The 10,783-nt window shown below is 35.4% G+C and overlaps 1 protein-coding gene across 9 annotated transcripts in view; it reads left to right on the top strand.

The window, feature by feature from the left end:
- The window catches only part of Pkp4 (plakophilin 4), a 223,946-nt gene that overhangs the window by 176,322 nt on the left and 36,841 nt on the right, over positions 1–10,783 (top strand). For 5 of the 9 annotated variants that reach the window (XM_019204972.2, XM_019204971.2, XM_010606785.3 and 2 more), the window contains 3 exons: positions 927–1,115; positions 2,828–3,047; positions 9,184–9,316. In XM_019204972.2, coding sequence (XP_019060517.1) covers positions 927–1,115; positions 2,828–3,047; positions 9,184–9,316 — 542 coding nt within the window. The remainder of the gene's footprint in view (positions 1–926; positions 1,116–2,827; positions 3,048–9,183; positions 9,317–10,783) is intronic. The other 4 variants (XM_033756275.1, XM_033756274.1, XM_033756272.1 and 1 more) reach the window with 1 other exon arrangement.

Below are 10,783 nucleotides of genomic sequence, written 5' to 3'. Positions count from 1 at the left end.
TTTTTTTTAAGGAAAAATACAGTGATAACAAATAGTAAAATAGTGCCAGGGATTTAGATCAGTGGTTCTGCCACCTGCCTTGCAAATGCAAGGTCCTGAGTTCGATTCCCCAGTACCAAAAAAACAAAACAAATAGTAAAATAGTATTTTATTATAATAAATGTTTACTATTTACTAATAATATACAAATTTTATAATATAAAATGTGTAATATCTTCCTGTCTAAATCATATAAATTTATAGACAAAACACTTAATCATTCTTTACAAATAAGCACATTATATAAACATTGTCTTAGGTATTTAAATGTGAGACACAGCAGGCCCAACTTCCTAGAGCTAATCTTCCATTTAAAGAGATAAGGCAGGAAAGAGTGGGGCCTAAATTATTGTTGGTACAGCCATCCGTCGTCACTTAACAATGGGATGCATTCTAAGAGATATGCCATTCTGTTTCTTAGTAGTGGAAATATCATAGTAGCTGCAAGCCAAAGTGGCTAGGGCATCACTGGACAATATCACATTATGAGAAGACCATATATGTATGGTCGATCATTGACTGAAACATTGTTATGCAGCACATGACTATCTGTTTTTAAGAATGAAAATCACATAATAGAAAAGGGTAGTCTATGTAGTCAGCATCATAAAATAACTTATGTAGGAATGCGTTTCAGTAGATTGAACTATTTAATTATTTTCTATTAGAAAATTTGCTTTTGTCTTGCTGCCAAGAGAAAGTTTTATGTTTAAAAGGCATGATATATGGAGTCGTTTCACACCTGGCATCCATCTATTGTAAAACTTTACTAACTTTGGTTTAGACTTAACACTTGGTATTGTGGCTTGGAATTTGAAGGAGGGTTTATATTCTTAGCCTTACCATGATTTTCTCGGCTTTTAATGATGTCATTTTCATGCCTCTAGGATTACGGAGTTCCTATGCGAGTCAGCACAGTCAGCTTGGGCAAGACCTTCGTTCAGCTGTGTCTCCCGACTTGCACATCACTCCTATATATGAAGGAAGGACTTTTTACAGCCCAGTGTATCGCAGTCCAAACCATGGAACTGTGGAGCTACAAGGATCACAGACAGCATTGTATCGCACAGGCTCAGGTGAGCATCAACCTTGTTCACCCGCTTTCCCAATTTCAGTGAACCAGCTGAAAGATTTTGTTGAGATTTTGTTTCCTGTTAAAAGAAACCATGTTGCCCAAGTAGTTGTCAAATAATCAGCTGTGACAGCAGATCAGTAAATGGTAAAATGGAAGTTCATTTAGTATGTATTTGTAGGTGATATGTTTTTACCTTAGTAAAATCAGTGAACATAGCTCTTAATTCTGTAATAACTGTAAAGCTATATATTTGATTCTTCTCAGATTAGAAGCATATTAAATACAGAAAGAAAGGCTTTTGTTGAAATATTTCTTTGTGGCCAGAGATAAAACTCAGTGGCACTGCACCTGCCTGGCAATCGCAAGGTCAATCCCCGTACTTCAGGGGATCCCTGTACTGAGTTCAATCCGCATACTGGGGGAAAAAATATTTCTTTGTAATTTTTATTAGAACATGTATTGATAGAATTTCTACATGGATGACTTGGTTGTCTCTGATTTAGTATGTATGGAATCCAAGTGTATTTGACATTACCCTTTCTCAGATGTTGGATTTCCTCTGTTTACTTCAACATAGAATGTGAAATAAATGTCCCTTGTAATGGATTCAAACTGGAACCAAATTCAGTAGAAGCATTTGTAAAAAATGGGGAGCCAGCTTCATGACTTTACTGCCCAGCCCTCATGTTAATTCCATATCACAGCACCCAATAGATCTGAAACTATAACTCAAGGCAATGTGAGCTGCCTCATGGGGTCTCAAGAGAAAGGAAGGAAAGAAGGAAGAAAGGTGTGTGGGGTAGGTCAGTCTATAAGTCTTACAGATTTATCCAGTATGGCCACCGAAGAACTCCAGGTAGCAGTGATAACCCTCAAGGTTATATCAAGGAAACATACTTCCCAGAATACCAGGGGGTACAAAACCGTATTTGAATGATTCTTTGCTGGAAATTAACAGTTAGGTCCACTGAGGGATTTTCTTTCTAATAAAATGTACAATTTTCAAATAGATATTAGTAAAATATTTCACTTATGAGTGTTAGCATTTTTTAATTGCAAGAAGAATATGTATACAGTCAAGGCAGGGGTTTAGCTCAGTGGTACTGCACCTGTCTTACAAACACAAGGTCCTGAGTTCAATCCCCGATACAGAGGGGGGAGAAAAAAAGAGTATGTATACAGTCATTAAAGTGTTACCTGCTGTAATAATTAGTACAGCAATGTTAAAGGCAATGGATAATACCTACATATAAAACAATATGCAGTTATATATATTTAGAGTAGCTATAGAATAATCTGACATGTCAGTTTTCTTGTGAATTAGATTTTCGAACATTATCAAGACCCACATGTCTAAAAATAAAGCATATATCAAAATTAGTAACCCATATTTATTTCTAAGATTTATTCCTTACATTTTTCTTGGAGCTTTAACTTACCAAATCTTAGTAAGCTTATTAAAACTCATTAGGAAATGTATACTTTCATTTTTGCTCTTTCCTGCTATTAAAGTTAACTTAATATTGTATTTTAAACAGTATTGTTAGCACTAGCATTTTTAGAATTAATTAGCTAGATTTGTAAAATGTAAAAGTAAACAGTTTATATAATTGCCCCAAACTATAATCCTTCCTACAATTAAAATGTTTACATATTTAAAGTATGACCTTGTAGAAAGCATTACTAATCCTTTTCAAAATATTTATTTTCCAGTAGGTGTTGGAAATCTACAAAGGACATCCAGTCAACGAAGTACCCTTACATACCAAAGAAATAATTATGCTCTGAACACAACAGCTACCTACGCGGACCCTTACAGGCCAATACAGTACCGAGTACAAGAGTGCAATTATAACAGGCTTCAGCATACAGCACCAGCTGATGATGGCACCACTAGGTCCCCATCGATAGACAGCATTCAGAAAGACCCCAGGCAAGTGTCATTTGGGAGTTTCTGGAACTTACTGTATGACAAGTTAACCGGTTCTTCCATTCTGACTTTTCTAAGTTAATCAAGATTATTATAATGTCAGTAATTCTTTATTTTTAACACTTCCAGTTGTACTGCAGCTGTTCAGGTCATTGAGACTAATTGCATTTGAAATATGGATTTCCTCTTTCCCTGCTTTAATTATAATTTAGAGAAACAGATCTATGGGAATATCTCCAGCATTCATCCTTTCAATACTTGGGACCAAAGATCTTGATGGGGCATTTTACCCCTTTCACTTAACCTGACTGGCTTCTTGGTCAGGGGCTTCAGAAAATTCATATATTCTTCATGACTGGGAAAGACCAAGGGGCATGTGCATTTTGAAGTACACTGGTCAGTTGTACATAGAATTTTAATTAATTCAGTTCTTTGGAAAGATTTTGCAGTATAGAAGAAAATAACAAACAAATTCTCATAAGCAAAAAATAGTACATTTTGTTTGGCTATAGAGACAATGTTTTTTAAGGTGTTTTATTATTGGATTAAACAGGCCTCATGTTCAATGAAGTCCTGTTAAGACATTCAAGAAATAAATACACTTCAAAACAAAAAGAATTTTCTTTTTCTTTGTACCACAGATCGAACTCAGGACCTTGCAGTGAAACCACTGAACTAAATTCCCAGCCCAATTTTTTTTTTTTTTGTACCAGGAATGGAACTTAGTACCTTTTGCTTTTCATGGCAGACAACAGCACCACTGAGCTAAATCCCCAGCCTCACGAATTTTCATTTTTGAAAGTGAAACTATTGCTAAGTTTTAATCAGCTTCATTGTTATTTTGGGGCATGTATTAACAAGATTTCATTCACTCTTCGCCCACAAATAGTTGTTTCACTGGAAAATTGTTATAACTACCAATTTATTTTTAGCAGTCTACCAACTTATTCTAATGAATGTGAATTAAAATGAGTGGTTTTCATCATAATAACAAAAATAATAATACTTTAGAGTTGAATGGGAAGCCTACTGTTTCAGTCGCTTTAACTGTTCACTTTTATACCTAAAATTCTTTAAGGATTATATGTATATTTTGGTTCTATTCCTGGTTGGCCACCTTTTTTCCATTTTAAAAATTGTTCTCTTTTTTTTAAAAAGTGCTTAATAGAACCTCATATGCAGTTGTCAATAAAACTTTCATCGTTTCATTTTTTTAAAAAAATCTTGAAAATGACAGAAAACTAAGATCCAGTAGATGAGGAAATTCCCAAATGAGTTTTAAATTGTAAGTAATTAGATCATAATTTATCTGGACCGACAGAGAAATAATAGCTTACTACAAAGCTAGTAAAGTGTGATTATAGTTTTGACTTTAGTATGTGCACCTGACGACTTCAGTTTTGACCTCCACTGTAAGATAACTTACTATAAACAAGAATTTCATGTATGATAATATACTTTAGCTATTCATGGTATGATAATTGCATAGTCTAATGCGTAAAACTGTTATGGCTAGCTTTGATTATGTGAAACTTTTTGATAATGCATTTTTAAGATGAATAATTGATTGTCTTATAATAATTGGTAAATTTATTCATCTGAAACTGTAATACAGGTGAAGTTGAAGTTCAGATATTCAAACCAAAGTAAAAAGCTCTTGACATGTCTCATTTTTCAGTTTTGGGAAATTAGAATTTGGTAATGCCTTGTGAGCCTTTCTTTGACATTAATGTTACATAAAAATTAACCTGAAACATTCTCTGTAAGGTTGAAGAGGTATTGATGTTTACTATATAAAAGGAAATTTGTAAGGTTTTATTTGTAGTTGTCTGTTTGGAAGCCAAATCCATTAAGAGTATAAGTGACACTTCTAAAAGGAGTTGCATAGAAGTATTTCCCATGTAAAATGCTAGTAACTTTAAGAATGGCACCATTCTTGGTGCTCATGAGCAGGGTCCACTTGGTGGTGATTATATAAATAGTGTTATTGTCCTTAGTGAAATAATCATTTGTCTTCTTTAAAAGTTAAAAGAAATTAAAATGATCGTCTTTCATATGCATCCACATATTTACTAATCAGAATTCTCTTCATGATATATAAAATTTAGGATTGACAAGTGTGAATATTTTCTTTCAGTGCATTATAAGATAGTGTTCATTGTCTTTTAGATTTCCATTGTTTCTAGTGAGAAATCAGGCATTATTTATCATTTCTCATTATGTAATGGGTCTTCTCTCTGGCTTCTTTTCAGATTTTTCTCTAACTTTCAGCAGTTCTACTCTGATGGGCTTTAGGTTTCCTTGCCTTTCACCTGGTTTGGCTGCACTGACACACTGAGAATATAGGTTGATGTCTTTACCAAAATTGGGAGATTTTCAGCCATTATTTCTTTAAATTTTTTTTGTCCCAAACTCTTTCCTTCTGGGACTCTCTCCTTTCCTTCTGGATTCTTCTGTTTGGGTCACTTCTGTGTTTCACAAATTACTGAAGCTCTGGTCTTTGAGGGAGAAACATCTATTTTCTCTGTATTCTGACAATTTTTTTATTGTTGTTGATCTCTCTTCAAGTGTATTCAGTGGATTTTTTTTTCAAATACTTCACTTTGATACTTTTTGTTTGATTGGTTGTTTTATTTTTAACATGTATTAATTATTCATACTAATAGGGTTCATTGTGTTTTTTTCAGTCAAACTGATCTTTTGATTGTTTCCATATCTGATGAGATTTATCTATTCAGTCCTGATTGTATACATTTTTCTTTAAATCTTTGACCACATTTATAATCACCATTTTAAATTCCTCCTCCTCTACTCCCAATATCGATTTCATGCTAACATTATAGGGAATCTGGATTATGTTGTCTTCTGTGAGAATGCTGAGTTTTCCTGTTGCAGATCACTAAATTACTAGCAGATCTATTTGATCTGATCAATAATAGTTTCGTTCTTTGTTAGGTCTATTTCAGATTCATTTTATCCCAGAACATAGTCCTTATTCTATGGGATAGTCCTCACTCCTCAAACATGGCTCTAGTAGAGTTTTAACCCAATTTCTGAGATACTCAGCAAGGTCTATACTCTAACCTAGGCTGGGAGTCCATCATCGCCTACTGTGTATTCAAGTTCTCAGCCATGCAGCAGCCAAATCTGCACATGTGCCTTGAATGTTTAAAACCCAGTGCTTGCCTAAGGACTTGTGGATATTCACTTTACAGATGGTTGGAATCACACCTGTGTAGCTTCTTCATTCTGCTTGGGCACCTCCGGATTCCAAGGTCTCCCACTCAGCTCGCCAAGTCTGTTTTATTATGTATTACTTGAGCTCAGCCTCCTGTATCACAGTCCAGAAAGTGCCCTTAGGTAAAAGACAAATAGTTAAGGCTTCCTTTGGTATTTCCCTCCTTTCAAAGATTTCATTTTTTGGGGATCCATAAACAGTTTCCCCATACCTTTAGCTCAGTTTTGTAGTTGTTTATGGGACAGCAAAATTCAATACCATTTACTTTGTCATGGTTCAAACCAGAAGTTAGGCTTAAGTTTTATTGAAACATATTCTAGTGGACACTGTTGCCATGCAGCCAGTGCACAAGTTGATAACAGCCTTTCCAGGATGAATTTCTTCTGAACTTAAATCAAGGTTGGAGTAGATGCCAGAAATGCCTAATTTCCCAACTCCAAATGGTGGCTCCCATTTGTGTTGTCTGGCCCAGATGGCACCCAGAGATGTAAAGGAATCTTGGCCATCACTGCATTTACAGCAGACAAAAATGTGTATTTGCAACAGTTGTGAGTTATCAGAAGATTAAATTGCACTCCTTACACCCTGATCAGCATAGATTTACATAGTAGGCTTTAAACAGATTTTTATCAGAAATGGTTAACAGTTTCACTGCATAAAAGGAAAACTGTTTCTACAGAGATTGCCCCTATTTATGAATGGTCATTTTCCAAGGATGTTGAACATAAATAAAACACCTGTGGCATAATTCAAAGTACATAGAATATTTTCATTTTTTCCAACAGATTCAACCTATTAAAAATGTAGAAATAACAGTTTTGTCATTCCTATTTTCCGTATGTGGAAATTGAAACTCCAAGTAATTAACTGGTTTTCAAACATAACATCATAACCAAAGGGCACAAGATTTAAACCCTTTTTTTTTTTCTGTGATCTTTCCAGTCTTGGCCTTTGCTATATTCTTAATATCTGTTCTGATGCTATCCCCTGGCTTGTATCCTAAGCCAAAACTCTCCCATCTTTCCTCAACTTCGGATTTTAGGTCAGCTCACTGCTGTGCAAAGAATGACTGGAGATAGGGGTGACATTTGAAGCAGGGAACAGGAGACTATTCGAGTAGTCTAGCAAAGGAAAGAATCGGTGGATCCAGTTTATGTTAAATATTCTGCAGACAGTCAGAGCCCACTGATGGGACAGATGGGACTATAAAAGAGGGAAGTCAAAGACACCTCTGTTTATTTTGAGCAAATATGTGAGTAGTGCAGTCTTCTTGCCACCCATCTTTTCTGATTCTAGTACATTCTGTTCTTAGATAGCAGAGTTGCCATCTATACAGGTGCTCATAGCACATTCTGTCATGCTCCTGCTTCGAAAGCTCCATTAGTTTTCTGCACCTTATGTATGGGACACAGACTGACCACTTATTTTACTGACCTCCACCACTAAATTACTAACCCCAAGTTCCTTGTCTGTATCTAATCATATTCAATAGTACCTACCTCATGGGGTAACAGGAAAGGTAAATAATGAATTTAAGTTCTGGATACAATGTCGGATGAAAGTAAATTCGATAAATGGTAACTCCTGTTATTGCAATTCAGAGTAAATTTTTTAATTTGCCATAGAACGCCCCATACATAAAACCGTGTCTCATTCAGTACTTGTATTTCCAACACCTAGTATGGCACCTGTAGGTAGTAAGGATTCACTAAATATCTATTTGAATGAATGGTATATATGTATATGTGCAGGTATGTAATGAGCTGTCCATTTGCAGTGGACTCTCAAGTTAATATTTTAAGCCTCCCTAGACCAAGAGAAACTCTGAAGCTTTAAAAACAGGGCAATAGAAGTATCACTTTGTTGTTAATCTTAAAGATAATTTTTCCGTATTTATTACGTGTTAATTCATTTTTAATCAACAGTTAACATTATTCCTTAGTGAGAGTCTACGTATTTGTTGTTCGGTGAACCATTATTTTTAAAAAGGGTGGTCTTCACATAATATAACCATAATTCATATGTTGCAAGAATTCCAAACAGTAGGCCACTCAAAAGGCATTAGAAAATTCTGACAGTGTGACACTACCTGCAGAAAAGTGAAGTGGAAAGGATCTATATATAGTATGACTGTGTACTCATTATACAAACCATAGAATAGCATTGCAGGCACAGACTCTGAATGCAGACTGCCTGTGTCCAGATGTAGCTGTGCTGTTTATGAGCTTTGTGACAGAACTTTGCTTAGCCTTTGCCTTTCTGCCTCATATCTCTATGATTGCTATAAGAATAAATGACTATACATATATATATATATATATGTGTGTGTGTGTGTGTGTGTGTGTGTGTGTGTATGTATTATATATGGCTTAAAGCCTTTAGTAGTGCCTGACATAGAATAGGTACTCCTGGCATCCTAAATGCCACTTAAAACCAGTTGTTTAATTAAATTTCCTAAGAATCTCCATGGTCTCAGTGTTCTTGCTTTGTAGGCTGACACCAGTTTTGTCCTTTTCCACCAAGCCTTCCTCTCTGCTGAGCGACATCTCACTTAGCTCAAGTGCACTTGTTTACCTGTGCCTTGCACCTGCAGATTTCTTACATAGGTAGAAAGGCATAAAATTAGAATCAGGGAGGAACACTAGAAAACATAAGTTACCCATATTAAGAATTTCCTTTGTTTCCCTGAATTGCTTTCTGTGCATCTGTTCATCATGGTTCCTTTAAGATCGTGAGCATCTGGGCCTCTGCATATATTCATCAGGGGAATAGATTATTTACATATATATTTTTTAAGGATTTTTTATAACTTCCAGTTTTTTGTCTCCTACAACAAATGTTTTGCTTAGTGCCTTAAAACCACATGGCCTTCCTTTCTGAAGCCGTGTTCTTGTCATGTAGGGAGTTTGCCTGGCGTGATCCTGAGTTGCCTGAAGTCATTCACATGCTGCAGCACCAGTTTCCCTCTGTCCAAGCAAATGCAGCGGCCTACCTGCAACACCTGTGCTTCGGTGACAACAAAGTGAAGATGGAGGTAGAGACCCAGGGCCTGGGATGCCCTTCCCTTAGCCGCTACTTGCTTCATTTCTATGAGATTGCCAGGCCTGGGGACATAGCTCAGTGATAGAATGTGGGTTTTGCACGCACAACGCCCTGAGTTGGAGCCCCCAGTACCTCAAAAAGAGGAGAGAGAGAGAGAGAAATTACTAGATGTCTTCCTGAAAGGATATTTTGATTCTAGATACTCTTTTACTTCTTAACTGCATTTCAGTATTTCTCAGGAAAAATTAGTTTAGTTTTTATTTTGATTTTTGTTTTAACGGTAGTAGATATTGAACTCAGAGCCTCATATGTTCTAGGCAAGCACACTGAGCTACATACATCTCTAGCTATTACAAGAAAAACAAAGAGAATTTTACAGTGGTACGTCAGTTCATGAATTTAATTCTATCCATGTTTCTGGTCACCAACTGAATTGTGAGAACCAAATCAAATTTCTCCATAAGCTTAACATTGAACCTAACCTTGAATTTGCTCCGGTTTTCATCTAATTCAGTTGGCAACCAGAATTGTGGGAAGAATTAAGTTCCTGAACAAAGGTACGTCTGTATTTCCCTGAGTGCTTTTAGTCTTATCATGTGTCTACCTCTTAGCTTATTTTTGAAATACACAACAAAAATCAACTTAACTTGTGGCCTGGGGATTTAGCTCAGTGGTTCTGCCACCTGCCTTGCAAGTGCAAGGACCCGAGTTTGATCCCTGGTACCAAAATAAAAAAAATCAATGTAACTTGCATTTTAGAAAAAAAAATTAATCTATTACATAAAAATTATTGTATTTAGTGAAATCATGAGCTAATGTATTTCATGAGATTCTGGTCAAGACAGCTAGCAACTAAAATTAAATGACAGAAGATTGATTAACTTTCACTAATGCTAGCCATATGAATATTTCATTTCAGATTTTAAAGTGTTTTTGTGTTTATAGAAACACAGCAAGGTATTAGTTATTGGCTAATGTTCTATGACATGCAATTTTTATTTTTTTATTTATTTATTTTTATACATTTTAGGCTTCATGCACTGTAGGCCTCACACAGAGAGAAATACAAAATGTTGTGGAAGTAAAGTATTTTTTTTGTCAGTTTTAGTACTCAGAATAATATATCTGCTATAGACCTAATGAAGAATATAGAGAATAAAGCCCAGAAACATTGAAGTATTATCCTAATAAATTGACAAATGAAAGAAAATACAAGGAGAGTAACCTAGAAAGACAATTCTAGAAACTAAATAAGATCAGCAAAAAATTCCTTCTATTTTGTCTCTGACCCTGTGTATAGTATGTTATGCTTGTGAATTTGCTCATTGTACTCCTGGAATGAAGGTCTAACTCCCAGTGTATGTTCATAGGGCTGGTGAAGATCTGTGCTCTGTGCATAGGAACATTAATCCACCTAGCTCTCCCATCTTTTTTTTTTTTTTTTTTTTTTTTTTTTTTT

Source organism: Fukomys damarensis, unplaced genomic scaffold (genome assembly GCF_012274545.1).
Source record: "Fukomys damarensis isolate Sample0158 unplaced genomic scaffold, DMR_v1.0_HiC HiC_scaffold_26, whole genome shotgun sequence".
Taxonomy (NCBI): domain Eukaryota; kingdom Metazoa; phylum Chordata; class Mammalia; order Rodentia; family Bathyergidae; genus Fukomys; species Fukomys damarensis.
The sequence above is the reverse complement of the archived record's forward strand: the minus strand, read 5'-3'. Positions and strand labels throughout refer to the sequence as shown.